Genomic DNA, 21,845 nt, shown 5'->3' on the forward strand with positions numbered 1-21,845 from the left:
ATAACAAGTAATATTACTCTTTCAACAAGAAAATAAATGTATAAAAACACATTGCCTTTCAGCACTTGGGAAGTACAAGATGGAAGCTCACAAGTTCAAGGTGATATGTGGCTAGGTAGTGAGTTTGAGGCTAGCCTAATACCTGAGACCGTGTCTCACACAAATGGATGAAAACCAAGTGACCAAATAAAAGCTACCCTCCCTGAGAGTAGCTTAAGGGGAGACAGAGAAGTAGAAACACCAGCTTTGGGATTTCTCTTTTGTTGTGTTCCTCATACCATGTTCTGTGTTTTGCTTCTTGCTTCAGATCCTGTGACCTCAGACACCTTGGAACAAGAGTTAAAAGCATTACCTTCAGGACCTGCCAAGCACTGGGTTTGGAGTAACCACATTTGAATTCCTCTAGTGTGTGGCCCGGGGGATGGCAGCTGCCTGCCTGCCTCTGGCCTCATAAACCATCAAAGGCACTTGCTTGCCTTAAACAAGGTAAAATCCTCCCAAACTCTGAGCTCAGCTCGTAGCCCTCTGATGCGTTTCAAAGGATCTTATATAGTCAGCAACTCCTGAGCCCCCCCCCCCCGCCCACTACCACGCTGTTGATCTGAAGTCACTAAGGCACCCCAGAACTCAGCCAAGCCCCTCCCAACTTTCTTGTGTTGGCTTTGTTCAGATCCAAATCGTTCTGATTTTACACCTCATTCTTTTTACTGTTTAACATTTTATTTTTATTTATTTATTTTTTTTTAATTTTTATTTAATTTTAATTTATGTGCATTGGTGTGGGGGGTCTCAGATCTTGGAGTTACAGACAGTTGTGAGCTGCCATGTGGGTGTTGGGAATTGAACCGAGGTCCTTTGGAAGAGCAGGCAGTGCTCTTAACCACTGATCCATCTCTCCAGCCCTTTTCTTTTCTTTTTAGGTTATAATAGAATCACATCATTTCCTCCTTTCCTCTGCCCCCTCCTGTATACCCCTCCTTTCAAATTCTTATCTTTTTTTCACTAATTGCTGTTCCACGCACATATGTATATGTATGTCTATATATTCTTAAATAAAACCTGCTCAGTCTATGAAATGCTCCTCACATGTGTTCTTCTTCCTCCAGTAGCGTTTCCTCTAGGCTCATGATAGTGCCTTCCTTTGGACCACATTTCCTTGCAGTCTGGCTTGCTGCTATTATCACACTAAGGTCAAGCCAGTCAAGATTTCAGCACGGAGGGGGAGGGGCTCGGTGCTTCCACCCCTCACCAAGCACTCTCAGACAGTTGTGGCTTCTAAGGGAGGGAGAGGCAGTTTGCTTTAAGGGTGTGGCACCTGCTAGGCCGTCCACACTCCGGTGGGTGGTCTCACACCCATGAGTGTATGGGCAACACATATTGCACTTGGTAGGTTATTGAAAAAAAAAAAAAAAAAGGATGTGACTTTAGGAGGAGGTGTGGAGGTAAGTGAATTTAAGAATTTGGGAGGGTTATTAGGGCTAAATATAATCAAAATACAGTGTATGAAATTCTTGAAGAATTAGTAAAGTACTGTGTTAAAATTGTTCTAAAGTTTCTACACAAAGGAAACCCTCAGGGGCTAGCTCAGCGGTTTAAGGATGCTTGCCACTAAGACTGAGCACCTGAGCTGAGGTCAATCCCCAGAACCCACATGGTGGAAGGAGAGAAGCAATGCTCACGAGTTGTCCTCTGATCTGACCTCCACACACCAGCCACAGCATGTGCCTCATCCTCACACAGATAAATAATTGTAAAAATGTTTAAAGAAAAAAAAAAAAATGAAGCCAGGCATGGTGGTGCACCCCTCTGATGCCAGCATTGAAAAGTTAGAGCCAAGAGGAGGTCTGTGAGTTTGAGGCCAGCCTGGTCTACATAGTGACTTCCTGGACAGGTGGAGAGCTACATGGTGGAAACTTGTCTCAAGAAAAACAAACAAACAAACAAACAAACAAACAAACAAACAAACCAGGGATGTTAGTCTCCATCCCTGCTTTCAGTTGACAATCTACAGCTTGATTGGCACCAGCCCCACACCCCTCCCCCACCCCTCCTCCACCCCCTCCCCCAGCCCCTTCCTCACCGCCATAATACTGGTAGACTCTGCTCCTGCCGTAAGTATGAGAAAGTGGTCACGCTTTCTGCTCCCGCTCTACACAATAGATATAACTTATTTGAAGGCTGGGGAGAGCAAGATTCCTACAGACATATTGTGGTCATCTGTCACAAGGGAGTCTGTGGGGATCTTTCTCTCCCCTGCTTCCAAATAAGTTGTTCTAGTCAGACTCCCTTGTGACAGATGACCATAGGTTGTCCTCGCTACCTGTGAAGTTGCAGGTGACATTTTCAGTAGCATGCATCTGATATTTTTTTTTTTTTTTCTGCTTCTGTTTTTGTTTTTTGAGACAGATGTTCTCTCTGTAGACTTGGCTATCCTGGACTCAGGAGGCAAAGGCAGGCAGATCTCTGTGAGTTCGAGGCCAGCCTGGTCTGCAGAGTGAATTCCAGGACATCTGGGGCTGTTACACAGAGAAATTTTGTCTCAAACAAACAAACAAACAAACAAACAAAAAACAAAAATCAACCAACCAACCAAACCAAACTGAAACAAAATTGAATTCTGTTTGGGCAGATTTATGGGGTTTTGTGTGTAATGGTTGAGTTTACTGCTACCAGGGAAGATAGATGCAAAATAATTAAAACACATTATATTCTGTGAAGCTGTGAAAGAAAGCGGGTACTGGGCACTTGAGAGCGTGAACTTCCATTCAGGTTAGGACTTGGGCACAAAACCTTGATCTACCAATCAAATCTAGTATTGATCTTGGATTGGGTGGTAGAGAGGTTAAGTAGAGGGTAATGTACTGGAGTTATTTTAGTGGTAGCCATTTTTTTCATCTCCAAAGGTGGTCTTGTGACAGTGTTTAGTCTTTGAGGTGAAAACTGATGTTCCCTGTACAGTGGTGGCCTGGGTGGTAGCTTCCTAGCCCAGTTCTACCAAGGCACAAGTTAGCCAGTTGCTCCTACAGGCAGAGTTACACGTTGGGCTCTGCTGCCTTCCTTGGAGAGAGACTTAGTGCATAAGTCTCTCTGCTGAACCTGCCTCAGTCAGTTTCCACTGGCTCTCCGACCCAAACACCCCACACCACGTACTAATCCGTTTTCATACCTGCTTTGTGTCCCATTTTGTTTTCCTTTGGATTTTTTTTGTTTTGTTTTGTTTTTGTTTTTCAAGACAGAGTTTCTCTGTATAATAGCTCTGGCTGTCCTGGAATGTGATGTGTAGGTCCTGAGTTCAATTCCCAGCAACCACATGGTCTCATAGCCATCTATAACGTTACCTGATGCCCCCATCTGAGCTGCAGGTGTGCACACAGGCAGAACACTGTATACATAGTAAATAAATCTTAAAAAAAAAAAAAAAGAATAGAAGTATAAGTCACTCTAGGGAATTGTCTTCTGATCTCTACATTTGCTCCTTGTGGTGTGTGCTTCCCCCAATGATAATACATTAAGTAGAAGAAATTGAAAAAAAAAAAAAAAACCATCACGACAGTCTTCTTTCTTATTTAAAAATATTTGGTCATGGTGTCTTGGGAGAAAGCTCATTTAGTTAAGTGCTTGCTATGCAAGCATAGGGACCTGACTTGGAACCTCAGAACCTCCCACTCCAACACAAGACAAGACAAGACAAAACAAGAAAAACATGAAAAAAAAATCAACAACCCCTGGGCATGATGGGATGTTTGTATAACTTCAGTGCTAGAGAGGCAGGTGAGTCCCTCGGTTCACAGGCCAGGTATGCTAGCTGAATTGGTGAACTCCAGGCCAGTAAGAGATACTGTCCCCCAAACAAGTAAATGTTTTCTGAGCAATGGTATCTCATGTTGATGCTGACCTCTACATACATATTCACACGTGTGAGCATGAACAGAATGTGTGTGTGTAGAATTCCTGCATGCCATTGAGAAATTGTAAAATTATAAAATGTAAGACCTGCGGCTTCTCCCAGTTCTCGTTACTGCTAGCCTCAGGAGTTCCACCCTAGTTCCCAGAATAGCTACATGTGAGCTCCCAACTATCAAAGGTCCCATACGGTTTCCAGTAACCGCTCTAAGAGACCCACACCCAAGTCCCCACAAAGAGCTTCCCAATGCCAGATGTCCTAATGTCCATATGGTCTAACTTGATAAGCAACCCCACCTGCTTTGTGGTTTTAGCCTTTAAAAACTAGCCTGTAACAGCTACTCGGGGTCCTTCACCTCCCGAGTGCTGAGGGACCCTGACACATCAATAATTGGGACTTCTGATGTCTCAGTAATAAACTTTGCCTATACCTCCAGCCTGTGAGACTTGAGTGGTCTCTCGCGACGACCCCCTTCCTGAATTGGACTCCAGGGTCCAACACCATCACCAAACATATCACCATTCACTTGTCATTGACCCTTTCCCCTTGCCTTTTGTGATCTGAAACGGAGAAAACAGAATACACTATCTCACTTATGTGTAATTCATACATATCTCTGAGATAAGCTTAAAAAATATACAGTGTGTGTGTGTGTGTGTGTGTGTGTGTGTGTGTGTGTGTGTTTCAATGGTAGAATACTTGCCTATTACAAGGGAGGCACTGGGCTTCATCCCCAGCAAAACAATCAATAAACAGAATCATACTGCTATTATCACACCTAATAAAAATGATAACCATTTCTTTAACATTATTCAATTTTGGCTTATAGGTTTGTTTTAATAAAGATCGAAATACACTCCACACAGTATATTTAGACGATATACCTCTTTTTCTCTATTTTGTTTTTAAATTAGAAGCATAAGTCACATGCCTAACATGTCCCTTATATCTCTAAAAACTGATGACAGTTTTCCCCCTTTGTCTCATCTATTTGTTTATTTAAGGCAGTGTGCTGTTTGGTCTGGAGAGATGGCTTAGGGCTTAAGAGCGCTGGCTGCTCTTCTAGAGGACTCAGGTTCAATTCTCCCACACACACAGTGGCTCACATATGTTTGTAAAACCAGATTCAGGGGAACGGACACATTCTTCTGGCCTCACCAGGCACTATATGTACATAGTGCACAGACATACATACAGGCAAAATATCCAGATACATTTTTTAAAAAGTGATATCAGCATCTTGTAGGATTTCGGAAGTCTTTGTTGTCTGCTTGTATCCTTGTGGTGTCAGGAACACATTTTTTCTTACCTATTTTTTTTTTTTTTTAAACTGATGATTAGATCTTGGAGCCTGGTCTCCTACAGTTTTTGTGGGTCTTGAATTTTTCATGTTCTTCTTCCAAAAATGATCAAGGTGAGTCACAACTCCTTTAAGAATGCTTTAAAGGACATTCCACCTTCAGCGGATGTTCTTTTCTTAGAAACTTATAACCGTAAATCATGTACCTTCCTACTTCTGAGAAGGCAAACGGCCATGTCCTGAGAGCATGGCTACATACGTGTCTTTGCTCTTTCCCTCATACCTACCTATGACACAGTGTGCTGGTGCTGGGTAGTTGCTTTGTAATGTGGGAAAGATTAAGCTTTGTCACAGGTGGAAGCAGTCTTGGCCTGCTTTACCCTTGGGGCACCCCATGAATACCTTGTGACAGACTGAGTGGAGCCATCCTGGGCCTGGAATTCAGGAAGCAGACCTGGGAACCCCAACTGGGCTATTGGTTTTCTAATTGACCCTCAATGGGAGAAGGAGACCCGCCCTTCCCATGTGACTCAGGCAGGTGGGGAGGAGAGAACAAGTTCAGCCCGGGCTTAGGCGCATGTGGAGCAGCGAACAGGCCGGACCAGCCAGAGAGACACCTAAGGACTTGTCTCATGGACCGGATACAGGAAGGTTCACTCTTTTGTCCCTTTAACCTTTTTTCCTTCTTGTGTAAGCTAGTTGGGTTGTATAATAAAGTTTAATTGTTAACGAACAGAGCCAACATTGTAAACTGTTGATGAGTTAGCTGGCCATGGGAGCACATCCTTGGTGTGTTGCAGGCCTTGGCCCAGCTTCTGGGTTGCTAGTCTCACAAGAGCAGGGACTGAATGAAATATATCTTAGTGGCCAGAGTGCCCAGTATTGTGTGTGCCCTACTCACTACTAGTGAATGGACAGTGTATGGGACATTGGAACCTAGGGGACCCTTGGCTATCCATCCATGCACTGTCTCTGTGGGGTGCAGTAAGAACTTCTTGTGAGGAGCGTATGTAAAGGATTATGTGAGCAGAGGTCACATGAATGACAATAGTTCTAGGTTCTAGCCACCATTTTTGTACATTTGATAGGCACAGTCCTCCCTCCAAGTGCATAGGGCTATTGACTTAGCAACTGTATCTCGAAGCAGTACCAGCTTCGAGATTTTAACTCCCTGATGAAGACTATTAAGGGAACATTCACCAAGTGAACAACATGTTGGTATGTGGGTTAGTGGTACAGCGATGCATAGGAACTTGTCCACTCAAAGGCAGAAAGAAATTATATATGATGACACAAGTTCCTTTTTGTCCCTTGGGTCAAGTAAAACCTTCGAACGAAAAGGAAAAATTTTTTGGTCATTTGTCTGGAGTGTCCTGAGATTCCTGACTTCAGTTGAGGAGAGAAAATGTCTCATTGTCTCTTCATTGTCTTCTTCCCCATTCTGTAGTCTTGCTTATTTCTATTTCTTTCTCCGTCATCTTTTCTCTTAGCTTCCCTGTGTGACCCTGGATCAATATGCCTCGTCTTTCCCTTCTCTTTCATCCCATGCTTCCTAAATCAGAATTACCTGAGCAGAAAATTTCCAAGGAGGATTTATAGTGATATTAGGGCCCCTTGTCAGTTCAGTCTGGAAAGGAATCACCAAGACTAAAACATGCCACTATAAGGGGCAGAGACACTGGCAAATGCTTACGATCCCATATCCATGCACACACAAACAACCATAATCAAACTCTGTGAGCTCCTAATAAATAAATAAATAAACACGGAGGTAGAAGGGAGCTGTGTGGGGAAGAAGACAGGCTCCAGGGGGAGTGAGAGGGGAGTGAGGGAGGGAAAGGGGGGTTAATTCTAATAAACAATACATTATATACACATATGAAATTATCATTTTAAAAGATGGGATTCTATAATGGTCAGGACAAAGTCATATATCCACTGGCACAGGCTGGCAGAGGGCACAGTAACAGCTAATCCTGTGAAGGTTTTTCTGACCAGAGAGATGAGCAGAAGGAAGGGATGCCATGAGGGGCAAACAGCAGCCATGTGAGTAGGCTTAAAACAACTCCAGCTCAGGGCCACACCCCAGAGATCTCCTTGGAAACTGTACTTCAGTGAAGTCTTGAATTTTCACACTTTTTTTTTTTTTTTTACTTTAAGGATGATCTTTCGGGTCTGGTATATCACTTACTGTCTCAAATAATGAGTGACATGGACTATTCCATTACAGTGTGTGTGAGCGTATGTGTGTGTGTGTGATTTTGCCTGTCTAGCCTAGGCAGGCCTTAGACTCCCAGTGTAGCCAAGGAGGACCTTGAACAACCTGAGACCATCACTCCCAAGTGCTGTGATCATATTTGTGTCCACCACACTCTTTTATGGAGTGCTAAGGTCTGAACGAAGGCTGTCATACGCCATAGGCAAAGGCTGTACCAGCTACACTATATCCCAGGCCTCATGGGACAGCCAAAGGGGCGGTAGACCACAATTAAGCACAACGTGCTTCTGTGTGTGTATCCTAAGAAGGAGGTGCATATCTTTCTTCAGGTTAAAAAAAACTCCTGATGGGCTAAGAGATCAGACAATGAAGAGGCTCAGCGTTTCTCAGCGGGGGTGCCAGTGACGTTGGGCCAGAAAGCTTGCCTTTATGCACAATGTTTAGCATCTGCGGTTCATACCTCATCAAATACCTGGAATTGCTCCAAGCCCATTCCAAGCCCCTCCCACATTCCAGCTCTAATGGAGGACCTGGATGAGAATGTCAAGGTGGGTAAAAGAAAGGCAAAATGAACAATCAGTGGGTAGCCTTTTAAAAAGTGTATGTATGTATGTATGTATGTACATATTGTGTGTCCCTTACAATGTGCTTGTACGTGGGCACCTGCATGTGGCTGTCAGAAGACAACTTTCAGTAGTTAGTAGTTTCCTACTGCCAACATGCAGGTCCTGGGGATGATTTGCAGGTTGTCGCGTCTGCAGACAAGCACATTTACAGACTGAGCCATCTCGCCTGCCCCAGGAGTTTATACAGATTGCAAGTCAAATTTTCATACTTTTGACCTTGCAACACCATTGCAGACAGGTTTCCTAATCTCTTCTTTGGTAGATGAGGAAATTCAGGCTTCTAGGAATCAAGCCGACATGCCTAAGATTGCATAGGATTTCGTAGAAGAACTAGGGATTTCTACTATCGTAAAATGCCACCCTCAACGCTGATGTCTCAAAGCACTTGTTTGATATAAAATGAAGAGTCCTTCTGGAACTAATCAGGAGACAGGCCTGGAAGTACAAACGAGCTAAAGTGCAGTCATTTAGTGCATTACCTAGCCAAGTGCCTTGAAACAGCACCAGCTTGCAATGTTAGGACAATCTCATTTGAACTCCGAGCCAACTGAGAAATTGAAAGCAGCCGGTGGTGATGCTGTTTGTTTGGTAACTTGGTGCCCTTTAAAATGAACTGAACCCTTCAAGTGCTGCTGTAGGTTAGAGATGACTAATTGAATAAAAAGAAAAGAGCCTTTCTGCTGATGAACAGTATTGTGAGAGCCAGACTGAGTTTCAGAAAAGGAACTCGCAAAAACAACTTCTCCAATAATATTTTCATTACAAAAGTGAAGTTTCCAACATTCTGTTCCCGTGGAGGACAGAATGATGTGTCGCTGCAGCCCCAAAGAGCTTGAGGGCGAATAGAAAGCCCTTTTATTTTAAAATTGTCTTTAACTCTGACTGAAACTTTCGAGTGCCGAAACCTTTAGCGTTTTATTTTTTAAATGAACACTCGGCGTGCCCTCGCAGATGTCTGACCCAGGAGGGACAGTAGGAGCCCAGGCTGAGTCCATTCTTATTAATATTAAACAGTCAGGTCTGTACCCTTGAGGCAAACGGGAGAGACTGGAGAGGAGCTTCTGACATTGACAAGGAATCCAAACAGGACTTACACTATCGGTGTCTACCACGTTGCCGCTTCCCTGCTTGGCCTTCTGGGAGTTGTAGTTTTAGAGGAAGCTGCTCTCCTGGAAAGCTGGTATACTCAGCCCGAACGGAACCACAAATCCCAGGCCGCATCGGGCCCGGCCCCTCCCGCCCTGGTGTGAGTGTAAACTCACCGCGCCAGAGCGGGCGGCCGGCCGGCTAGTAGGCTGAGAGGGGCACAGCGCGGGGCGCGCGGCTTGGGGAACCCGAGGCCCTCATCTTCGTCAGGTGCCCGGGTTCTGCTTCAGGTCCCAATCAGTGGAAGCCAGGCAAGCGGGAGACATGCAGTCCGAGTCAGGGATCGTGGCGGATTTCGAAGTCGGGGAGGAGTTTCACGAAGAACCCAAAACCTATTACGAACTCAAAAGTCAACCTCTGAAGAGCAGGTGAGTGGTGACAGCTGGAGGGAGGCGCGGCGGGAGGCTCAGGGGCACAGCGCCTGCTACCCTGGGGCAGGAACAGCCAGTCTGGATAGCTCCGGGACAAGGACCCCGTGCCCTTGCCTTAGGGTACAGGGCGACCTGGCCCCTGACATTTGGGGTTCCGCTCACAGATGACTTTCTGGCATCCCAGGGTGTCTGACAGCGGCACTTTGGTGACATCACGAGTCTTTTGGGATGGCTCATTCAGGCGCGGGGACCCTAGGCTGCAGATGCCAGCTGCTGAGGTGGATGGGGGCTGGGGGGAGTACCAGGCGCGAGGTGGGACAGGAGGAGCACCGGACAGGGATGGTGACCTGGTGCTACTGGGAGGAGTTTTTTTTTTTTTTTTTTTTTTTTTTTCCAAGATCCTAGCAGCTGAGGGCTTGGAGAGGGAGAGCTTGGGGCAGATGGAGTTCTGATACTCCTGGAAAGCTATGAACTGGCCTGAAGTCTCTTCTTGTAGTCCTGCCCCTCTAGGACAGACTGCTCTGATTGGCCTCTAGGTGAAGTTCACCTGGGCCTCACCTTCCACCTGCCACCATGCAGCACCAGAGTTCTGGCTGGGTGGGCGTGTCTCACCAAGCTGGGCAAACTCTTGGGAATAGATTTCCTTGCAAATGCAAAAAGAAGGAAGGAAGGAAGAAAGAAAGCTATCTCAGAGGTCTGTGGTGGTTGGGAATGATCTGGTTTTTTGGCAGCTACACACATTTAATTCCCCAGGCGCTTCAAAAACTTAGGGACAGGAGTGAAGATGTCCTTTGGTCTGGTGCCTCCCAATTCAGTACATTGGCAGTATCCTTATGCCTTGCTCCACCCTCCATTGCTACTTGCCTGGCAAAATAGGCTCTTTCCCTTTTTCACTCTCTTTGGTCACTCTGGACTCATAGCACTTCTTATTTGTAATGTTTACGGGGGGAGTATTGTGTCACTGGAATTTGTGATAGGGAAAAAAAAAAGGTTTACTTGCACCCCTTTCGGTTGTGAGATAAGGTAAGGCTAACCCCAGAAGCATCATCACCTTGTCTGTCGATTGTCACTAGGATCTAGATGCCCCCTGGCAGAGGGGCACAGGGCCCACTGCTTCCAGGGGAAATGAAGGACCAGGGAGGCAGGCGGCCTTGAGGGGTGGAATCCTTGGATTTGGAGAGAAGGAGGCTCGGTCTCAACTCTTGCTGGGAATTGGAACCAGGTGGCCTTCCTTCGGGGCTGGGGCAGGGCCTTGAATCCAGTATTGGGAACAAACTCTGGTTAGAGCAAATGCCCTTGCTGAAGCAGGCTTTCTGCACATGCTTGTGGCAGAGTGGAAGGAAATGTGTGTCAGGCGTTGTGAGGCATAAAACTTGGCCTTTCAGTGGTGGCCTCTTTTCATAATGGCTATTTTGTGTGTGAACGTAGATTGTGTGTGTATTGGGTGCTCTGAGTAATATTGTGTAAGGCGTATTGTTGCTTATGCTCATTAGGGCTCTATCTGCATGTGCCTGAAGGGACCAGTGTTTTACTGAGCAGTCCCTGCTTTTGCTTCTATAAGCAAATAACTTACATGGCCTGAATGAGGGCGTGTGTGTGTTTGTGTGTGTATTCCTGAAAGAAGTGAATTAACTGTACTGTTTGGAACATTTTTGATGGTGGCTGATCCATTAAATGAGTTTGGGGGAGTGAGGAAAATACCTCTGGGGAAAACCAATGAGTGCCCTGACACTCATGTGGAAGGATTTGGTTCTGTTCTTTTTCACAGTCAGCAAGAATGACACGCAAGAGCCCGTGTCCTTTGTAGCTAGCTAGTTAGCACTGGGAAGGAGAAATGTGGCGTCTGTGGGCATAAATGGCTTCACAGAGGCAGATGCCAGGTAGGATGGAGTTGACATAGGCTCTTTGAAATAAACCAGTTAAATAAAAATCTCTAATAAGTGTCTGGAGTGAATGGCATTTCTTTATACTGTTTTTGACAGGTGTCCTAATGGTTTTATCATTGACATCTGTTGTGTGACTTTAAATGTAGTTCAGGACCTTCTCATTGCTTGGTGTGAAAACGTTGTAATAAAAAGTTGTAACAAGCCTTGTAACAAGGCTGTTGTGTTGTATAGATCAGTGGTTCTCAACCTGTGGGTCACAACCCCTTTAGGGGGTGTTGAATGACCCTTTCACTGAGGTTGCATATCAGATATCCTGCATATCAGATGCGCGCGCGCGCGCGCGCACACACACACACACACACACACACACACACACACACACACCAAGCACACTTACAGTCATGATGTAGCAACAAAAATAATTTTATGGTTGGAGTCTCACAACGTGAGGAACTGTATTAAAAGGGCGTAGCATTAGGAAGGTGTGGAGAACCACTGTTCTAGATTGTTCCAGGATTCACCCACTTATTGTCTACTTCTCTATTGTGATTTTGACCAAGTCAGTGTCAGTCCTTATTTGGGTTGTTGCTGCAGTCTCTTAACTCTCTCAGCCTTGGCCACTTCTAGTACAGTTTTTTTTAAAAGATTTTATTTATTTATTATTATGTATACAGAGATCTGCCTGCATGTACTCCTGCAGGCCAGAGGAGGATATCAGATCACATTATAGATGGTTGTGAGGCACCATGTGGTTGCTGGGAATTGAACTCATGACCTCTGGAAGAGCAGTCAGTGCTTTTAACCGCTGAGCCATCTCTCCAGCCCCTCTAGTACAGTTTTTATTTAGCAGCCACGGTATTCTTGTTACACTGATTTTTTTTTTTAGGGCCGGGACCACAATCCAGTTAGCTGTGTGCTTTTTACACGAGCATGAAGCCCTGAGTACTTTCCCAAGAACCCACATGAAGAAACCAGGCATGGTGCTTGGCTGTTGTAATCCCAGCACTGGGGAAGAGGAGATGAGCTTGCTGGCAAGCCAGCCTATCTGAATTGAAAAGTTACAGTTGAAAGTGAGAGACTGTCTCAAAAAAACAAGGTGAAGAGCAACTGAGGAAGACACCTGAAGTTGACCTCTAGTCTTCACATGCATGTACACACACAGACAGACACACAGCCAATAACATGGTGTACTGTCCATATAAGTGAATATGTATACACACACACACACAGAGGGGGGGGGGAAGGACAGAGAGAGAGAGAGAGAGAGAGAGAGAGAGAGAGAGAGAGAGATGAGAGAGAGAGAGGAGAGGAGCGAGAGAGGGAGGAGCGGAGAGAGAGAGAGAGAGAGAGAGAGAGAGAGAGAGAGAGAGAGAGAGAGCCAAAATTAAAATGTAAAAAAAGCACATGATTTTCAGTCAGAGAACAAATCCCTCTGGAGAGGTAATTTTTAAAATAATGTTATATGAAACTTATTAAGTAAGAGAAGGAAAGGGGGAAGGCTACCCCAGAAACAGAGACAGAGACAGAGACAGGAAGAAAGGGGAGAGAGAGAAAGCCCCTCTAGACATCTTCACTGTGGAAGGGAGCTGTGAGTAACCTTGAGCAGGTAGACTCCAGGAATGGTGTGCCAACTTCTCTACAGTACACAGGACAGCTTCTGCAGCAAGGCCCTGTGCTAAAACTCAAGTCAGACTGTGCTATCCTCTTTGGTCAAAGCCCTCCATGCCTTTTATTCTTTCTCCGTCCTTCACTAGGCACAAGGCAGCCTATGTAGCCAGGCTCCCCATCACCTCTGACCTTATCTCTTGATGATTATCATTCTGGAATGTGCGCAGGCTCTTCTACCTCAGGATGTTAGCTCACTTGCCTCTGCTTGGACCATTCTTTGCCCCGACAGCCACAGCACTCACCACCCCACCAACTCCTCCTAACCTTCCTTTCAGTGTCCTCCTCAGGTCCCCTTGGTTCTTATCCCAGGGATCGTGCGGCTTTCTGTGACTGTGGTGTTGATAACTACTCTGCCTTCGAATTTTTCTGCCTTCCTTATCCAGCTGTGTCTCTTTCATAGTGTTAGCGTTACAACTTATTATATATGTGTATGAAACCTCAGGGCTCCAAGGTGGCAAGGATTTCTCCGTGTGGCTTGTTAACTCTGGGGTCCCCAGAACTTCGACACTGTCTCAGTGCTCTTGATGTGTTGAGGTCGGTGATTTGGTGATTCTTTACGGGAAAAGGTTGTCCAGTGTACAGCCTCATGTCCAGTAGTATATATTTGTTGAACACACGTGGCTTTCTCCATTCGTATGCCATAAAGGCATCATATTTAGTTCTTGTTTTTGCAGTCACTGTTGTGTTCCTTTTCAAATAAATTCCCATTCTTCAAGGATGAATTTCCATAGTTCTCACTAGGTCTTAACCCAGATGTTCAAATATTTCAACTATGTTGCTGAACTTACATCCCGTGACCCTCATCCTGGTTATTCTGACTGGTGAAGTGTCATCGGAAGAGACCCGGGAAGAGAAAAGATGCTTATGATGAATGGTGTTTTCCTGGGAATGAATTCTCCACAGTGAATTCACAGAAGAAACAATCACAGATTTACATACTGGCAAGTCACACCAGAGAAATGTAGAACTGTCCTTGAGCTCCTGGGAAGTCTGTAGGTCTTTTGGTCTGGGGAAAAAAAAAAATCAGCATTACAGAATGCGGTGACATGGCCCGTGGTCCTGATGGGTTTGGTCTGAAGAAGTTTATGGCTTTTTAGTTGCTGATTCTCATTTCTGGGGCAGACTTAGGAACTGGCTTCATTAGGTCCTGGTTTCCTCCTACAAATGTTATTGCTGTTTCAGACAGTATTAAATTTCCTGCAGATTAAAAATGGGAACGTAAGCGAGTGTTAAGTTAATCATGGCAAGAGGGGATGCTACAGTGGTGCCAAGGGTGGGTTCAAAGAGAGGTGTGTGGAGTTTACATAAGCCTGTGATGAAAGAGAAAGATAGACTCTTTTGTCCCCCACCACATCACAAGCCCACTGGCTTTTGCTGAGATTTACCCTTCAGTTTTCATAGTAAAAAGGCCCTTTTATTTGGTAAAATAATAATCCATGCTTGGCAAAACAAAACTATCAAGTCAATCTCAGCCTCCCTCTCTCCCCTCTCCCTTCCCCCTCCCTGTTTTCCTCTCTCCCTCCCCTTCTCTCTTTCCCTTTCCTCCTTCTCCCCACCTCTAGTTTGTTTGTTTCTGGACATTTTCTTTTGTTGCTCATCTGAAGGGACCATTACCGTAAAGACTGGAAGCCTTGCTCTGTCGCTGTATTTTCCCCTAACTAGCTGGCTGACCTTGGCCAGGCCTGGTGATCTGTGACTTAGTTTCCTCATCTAGCAAATAGGAGCCTCCTTCCCAGAGCCGGTAAGAAGGCTAACAGTGACATTTGCTTTGGGGACAGTGCTGGCACAGAGTCATCACACAGCAAATGTGAGTGGATGTGGCTCTTGTTTCTTTTTTCTTAGTGAGCTCTGGCATTCTGGAATGCATTTGAATTTAGTTGATCAAGGCTCACTTCTCTCAAGGCCCGCGCTGTTATATAACAAAACTTCCTCCATCTTACAAATCCTATTTTGCTTCCTTTCTGACAGATAGTTCGGAAATTCGTTTTTCACATTTTATATTTTGGACCCCCCCGATACCAGTTTATTTATGTGGGTTAAAAATCTGGCAAGGGTGGCATCAGCGTGCGCATAAAAGCCTATAGTCAGCGTGTATTTTCCAACTTTGAGTATACCAACATTAATACCAGTCATGATGGCTGGCAGACATTTAGTATGTGCTGTGTGCCAATCCCTGTTCACTCTCTGTAAGATATGCTTAACCTTAGGCTTATGAGATGGCTCAGCTGTTGAAGGCTAAGGCTCACAACCAAAAGACAAAATACATTTAATCTTCACAAAACCCAGAGATGCTCAGCACTGAGAGCAATGGTGGTTCGAATTATGATGTTTCAATTATCTAGTCCTAACTGTATGCCAGGTGCTCTTCTGAGCATATATGATCCCTCACTTCAGCCTCAGGCATCATCTGTATTCTTATCTTCCACTTTTTTTTACAGAGGGAAACTGAGGCATACCGAGTACTAGAAAGGGCCCTGATTTAAACAAACGTGGTCTAATGGAACTGAGGCATACCGAGTACTAGAAAGGGCCCTGATTTAAACAAACGTGGTCTAATGGAACCCCCAAGCTCTTGTCAACCAGTGTGCACTGTCTTGTACAAAGCAGTGTGCATGATTATGCAGAATCCAGAACTGCAGCCAAAACTCCCAGCAGGGTGACGGTCAGAGAATATGCCCTATCCAGTGACCATACGAGGCGGAGTGTGGCCTGCTGTGGGTATCAGCAATGGGGATCTATTTGAGGAGCTAGCATTGGTGTGGTGTGGGGAAGTAGTTCTGTGAATGAAGGAAGGAATTTGAATTTGACCTTGATTTTGAATTTGACTCAAACAGCCGAGAAGGCATGAGAAGGCATGGAGTGCTGGCTCCTCAATGCTATCTGAGGCTGGATGCAGTCAGGCAGGTGTAGGGAGCCATGCTAGTGTTTCGATCATGGCTTGGCCACTTAGCTGGTGCATTTGGCTTCATGATACCTAATGTCATGGAATCTAATCTCAATTAACTTACCTATAAGATGGGACTGATAGACCTTATCTTCTTGAGATTGGTATAAGTCTTAAAAACAGAGGCCAAAAGATGTTTATATGCTTAGTGTAGCCCATAGTACTTAGGGTAAATGACAGCAGGTCTTTCTGTTCTGGCAGAGTTGCCCTGAGCCGTGTCTGCCCCTCTTAACAGTAACTCAGTTCTTATAGACTCAGGAGCAGACTAGACAAGACTAAGGTGCCTCAACTGGGCAGATGTTCCAGCCTCATTATGCAGATGAGCTTTGTGATGTGATTAGAGGAACACTTGATTAAAGTGGGATTCTAAGTGTTGGTTTTGCCTGTTATTGGAGATTTCCTCTTCCCGAGTGCTGCTATTTATAGCGTTTCTTTAAGTATGTGTACGTTGAATTCCCTTTGAGTTCTGCAGTGCAGTTTGCACAAGATGATGTTTAGACCCGCTCCAGTTGTGCAAGAAGTGGAAAATATCCTTTTTTTAGAACAGGTCACATGCGCCTACTGTCAGGAATAGGACCTCAGTGTAAAAAAATGTATCTTGGGACAAATCAAAGTTACTAAATATCTCTTTCCAACTGCTTTGTTTCAGAACTGGCAGTATTAGGATAAATAACAGGAAAAAAAAATGCTTGGTTACTATTCTTTTTTTGGTCATCTTTCAAGGACAACAAGAAAGAGTTTCATTTGTTTTTGTGTGTGTGCTTGTGTGAGTACTGAGTATAAAATGTGCTGTACTGTTAGGTTTGTCCAATTGAAGTAAATCATAAAAACATGTTTAACCGCTCTCCAAGGGTGGGTTATTTGGAGGAAATGACCAAGAAGGCAGGTCTGAGAAAATAACTGCCAATCACAAGCTGCTGGTATTAGACCGGTGAGTTTAGAGGGTTTTCAGTGTCTAAATACTGTGTGCCTGGGGAGAACGAAGTTACACCAAGACACGAAGTCTGCTCCTCTGCTGAGACTGCAGGGCTGGGCTCTCCACTGGAATTTCCCCTCCCAGCTTCTGCTACCTGCATTTCCCAAGGCCAGAAATGGTAGAGCCATTTCTCCAGCTTGTGTATTGTTTCTTTGCTCCACTGTTCTCTCCTGTGTTGGGTCAAGCATGCTGTGGAGGATGAAGGGGTACACCATTGGGGTGTTCACATGAGACCCTTGTCCTGAGAACCCAGCGATGAGCCTCCTTTCTTTCACCAGGGCTGCTGGGTACTCCTCATGTGCTAGGTTCTGTGGTCCAGGCACAGAGGCACAGCAGATGTGGCCTTACTGGTGGGTTTCTTTTAGAGGTGGGCACTGAGTCAGGGTGGGCTGAACAGCAGAGCTCTGGGGACCAGGGAATAACGATACTGAGAAACGTGTCATAGAGCTGAAAGCAATACTCGACTTCATGAGGGCCCTTTTGTGGCTCCCTCCCCAGTCCCGTCCTGTGCCCCCACCCCCTGCACCCCTCAGTCACACAGTCACACTAAGCAGAAGAAGAAACACAGCTCTGAGGTCAGAAGGACCTGGGTGCATTTGTTTTTCTCCTTACTCCCCTCCCCATTCCTTTCCCTCTTTCCAACAGTTATTTATTAAGCATTTCTACTATGGTGGGGGCTCTTGCTGGCTGCAGGGAATGAAATGTAAATTAGATAGCCAGGGTTTTCACTGGCACTGCGCCTCCATCTTGGAGGTAGGGACCTCTAAGTTAATAATGAACCAAAGAAACGAACAGGGCAATTTGTGGTAACTCTGGTGAAAAATTCAACGGAGTGTTACTGTGGAGTGTGACTGAGAAAGAAGCAGACTGTGTGAGGTCAAAAGGCCAGAGAGGGCATGGTGAAAAAAGTGCTTTTGAAGAACACTTGACATAACGGTACACATCTCTGTGCTATCACTCATTGGCTCTGTGTCTTTAAACAAGTTACTTAACCTCTGAACTTCAGTTCCCTCTCGAGTAAAACAACTACTTTGCAAATTTTCTACAAAAACAAAAGGTTTAAGGGATAAAAAGCAGAAGGTAGCAGCAGGTTGGTGGTAGGTCTGATTCTCCCCAGTGCCTGCTTAGGAAGGTAAGATGTTAAGGGGGGGGGAGGAAGGAGAATAGACATTAACCTTTGATGAGAGTGCTTGGATTTGAGGTTTTTCTCAATAATAGACAAGTCAAGTTTCATGCTTCTCCTTGTCAAATTAACCCCAGACTGAGAGCAGAGATGGCTCTTGCTTTTTATTGTTTTATTTCCTTCAGAATGGTCTGGTTCCCTGTTGTTGACGATGCCCCCCTATCCCCCCATCCCCCCCTCCGGTGCCTGGACTGAAGTCTCATGGATTCTGCTTGGCCTAGGAATGGGCTTTTTGGCTGGACCTGGGGTTATTTTTTGAGTGTAAAGGTGAGGTCTGGGTAAATGAGGATTGAATAGCAAGTTTCACAAAGTGTACCCATCCTCCTGACTCCCAGCAGTGAGGCTCACAACACTGGACCATGAGTGAGTCCTGACGTGAAGCCTTAAGTGTCTATGCAGAAGCGAACGGAAGCTGACTTCCCAAGCTCCACCCAGCCCCCGACTGCCACTTCATCCATAGACTGTAGCTTTTATTTTGGTTTTTTGAGATAGGGTTTTTCTGTGTAGCCTTGGCTGTCCTGGACTTGCTTTGTAGACCTGGCTGGTCTCAAACTCACAGCAATCTGCCTGGCTCTGCCTCCCAAGTTTAAAGGCATGTGCCAATACGCCCGGCCTTGACCTCTTTGAAAATAGTTTTTCCAAAAAATCATTTGGATCTCGATAGCTGTGTTCTTTCACTCACATACACATGGAATGGTAACTTTCTAAAAGAAAGGTCCTGCACAGTGAGACAGCAGATACTTTCAGTCTAAATCAGCGAGTTCAGGTCTAGGGGAAGGCACTGGTAGACTGCAGTTCTTCTATAAGAAGCTGTGGCTCATTGAGCAATTTCAGGAAGGCGTGTGTGGGCTTCGCCTTCCCTACCCTGCCCCTTCCCCAAAGTGAGTCACTTGCTGAATCATTCACACACATTCCCTCACTTTCCATCTGATCAAGGGCCTCATTGGAAAAGTGGTTTCTTGCCCTCCTGGGGACACGCACAGCTCATATCTGCAGACTGTATACTTTCATCGGGGAAAGTCTGGTTTGTCTGGAAGAAGACGCGAGGCCTAGATTTATTTAGCATAATGGCTGGGGTTATATATGAACTTACCAGATGACAGCCAGAGAAGGGTGCCATGCTTACCTTTTCACATGGGAATCACAAACATGAATTTCTTCTTTAACTCAGGCACCAGAGCCATTCAGGTAAAGTCTGCCAGAGGATGTAGGTGACACGTGGCCCCATTTTCTTTTCTATATGACCGAGGGCTCTCTCAAACTAGAAGAGGTGGCACTCTACAGTTAAGTTGGTGAAGCCACACGTGAGTGTACCTGTGTCAAGTCTCAGCTACCTTTCCATGCAGAGGACTGGGGACATTTTCTCTTTCCGTTTTCAGCAGAGTTACAACGAGTTACTCCCATACCAGCTCCCCCCCCCCCCCCCCCCCCCCGCTGTATTTCTGAGCCTACAGAATGGCATGGTACAAATTTAGTACATTGGTCAGTTGAACCCTTTGCAGCCAACCAATCCATAGTGCTTTTGGCTGAGAATGACTGAGAATCATTATGATTGTATGACCAGTTAGAGCCCTTTACTTGTAAAGTGACTCTGTTGTGCATGCTTGAAAAGTCCACTTATTTTTAAAGTAGCCACTCACAGTACAACCTAGGTGGAGCAAGCCTGGCACCTAGGAGCAGCTGGTGCAATTCCTTGTGACATGTCAAATGCAGTTCTGCCCATTTGCTGCGAGGAAACACACGTGGAGAGTAATTTGAGAGGCTGACCACTGGCTGGAGTGTCCCAGACAATCAGCCTGTAGACTTTTTGGAACCACACCTTGCATCATTCATCACAGCGTGGTAATTTCCCCCTGTCATTCCACTAATAATATTTTATCTAGATAAGTGCTGCGTGAGCAAGTGGCGAATGGCGGGAGCTTGGAATGCAGTTCCAGGCATGCAGACGGCAGGTGGAAGCTTCACATCTCGGGGGTTAGAGGTGGCTGGAGAGGGCTGGTTTGGTTTGCTTGGTCATCACAACAGAGTCCCTGAAATGTACAATTTAGCGGAAGCTAAGTGAGGAAGACAATTAAGTTTTTTTTTTGAGGGGGGCAGTGATACTCTGTGGTACCCCACTGACTTTGAAGAGTCTCCTTTGTAACCCCTCTTTGCCTCCTTGATTCCACACACCTGGCATCATTCCAGTTAATTCTTGCTGGCAGCCAGCATCCCTTTCCTTACATGTTTCTCCTACTGGACAGTTTCATGTCACCTATGAACAGTCTCTTCCTTCACATGTTCAGCCCCTGTAGTTAAGTTTCATGATCGATGCCTGGTCCATGTCCTTATCATAGGAGTTGGTTTCAGGGATTTGTTGACCAGTGAACCCTAAGTGGACCCCCCAGGATTTCCTTGGGTACTGCCATATCACTCATGTAGCTCTGGCAAAGAACTTTCTAGAGAGGATTACCCTCCTTCCACAAACAAACAAACAAACAAACAGGTGGAGGTTTTTAATCAGTGGTTATTGATTATCTCTGACCTTACAGTAGAAGCAATACTCTCTGCTTTTTTACCAAACGCATTCTGTGTCAGGGACATTTTCATTCTAAAGCAGTAATCTGAGAATAATGTAACACAGAGGCATGGAATTTGTAGAAATGTGTTTGAATAGTGGTTTTTAGTAAGTGTGCATTACTCAGGTATATCACCCCCTGCAGGGCTCCTGGGATGACCCACTTCCCCGTTCTGGTCTAGGAGCCTTGGATAGGATCTGCGAAGTCACATTTTTAACAAGTTTATAACTGTTGCTCTGGTAAGGGGTTGGGAGGGGCGTGTCACACTTTGAAAACCATTGCCATGAAGAGGTAGTAGAGGGTGATTTTGCTTAATGAACTTGAAAGAGAAAACTTGCAAAGATGTTGGCTACCCCCCCCCCCCACAGACACACACACACACACACACATGCAGGGTTGGCCCCTATTAGGTGACAGAATATTCATATCTATCATGTTTAATTAGAAAAGAAAATTGTTGGTTAAAGTCCAGGGGTACGGATGACAGGTTTACCCAAGAGGGATTTTTTTGAGAGACTTGAAGTTCACCTATCTCTATTCCCCTGAGGACTGGCTCAGTTCTCAAAATGGGGGTAGTTTCTTCTCAGCTCTATGAGGGTGGAACTGGAAGCAGACTGAAGTCACTTGACTGAGAGATTGAGTTGAGAAACAGGGTGATGGTGGTTTGGGGCACGTCCACATGACCGAAGTGTTTTCCACTTCTGCTGAATAAAACTTGAAATACGGCTGTCGGCCTGTTTTCCCATCTCTAATGAATTCCAGACAGCTTGTAGAGTGTGGGAGCTTCCAAAACAGAGGGGTGGAATGGCTGGGCCCAGCCAGTGTTCGTTCCATCACACACAAGGCAGCCTTGACATAGCAGACTCTTCCTCTTTGTTCTATGCCTCACCGCTCATCCCTTTGATTGGGGGTTGGGTGGGTGGGGGTGGGTGTGCGGCTGTGAGAAGGAAGGACAGGGCCAGTGTTGGGTCAGACAAATTAAGTTCCTAAGCAAGTTCCAGACTCTGCATTTACCAGAAGTGCAACCTGTCCCTGTGTTTAATCCACTTAGACCCAAATGTTTTG

General features: G+C 45.5%; 1 protein-coding gene across 4 annotated transcripts in view; it reads left to right on the plus strand.

Annotated features, from left to right (window-relative positions):
* The first annotated feature begins 9,296 nt into the window (after nt 1–9,296).
* Mitf (melanocyte inducing transcription factor) overlaps nt 9,297–21,845 on the plus strand; it is a 203,067-nt gene continuing 190,518 nt past the window's right edge. For 3 of the 4 annotated variants that reach the window (XM_051154970.1, XM_051154969.1, XM_051154971.1), the window contains exon 1: nt 9,297–9,562. In XM_051154970.1, coding sequence (XP_051010927.1) covers nt 9,459–9,562 — 104 coding nt within the window. In that variant the 5' untranslated portion in view covers nt 9,297–9,458. The remainder of the gene's footprint in view (nt 9,563–21,845) is intronic. The other variant, XM_051154968.1, reaches the window with a different exon arrangement.

The sequence above is a fragment of the Acomys russatus genome, chromosome 13 (assembly GCF_903995435.1).
Source record: "Acomys russatus chromosome 13, mAcoRus1.1, whole genome shotgun sequence".
Lineage (NCBI taxonomy): Eukaryota > Metazoa > Chordata > Mammalia > Rodentia > Muridae > Acomys > Acomys russatus.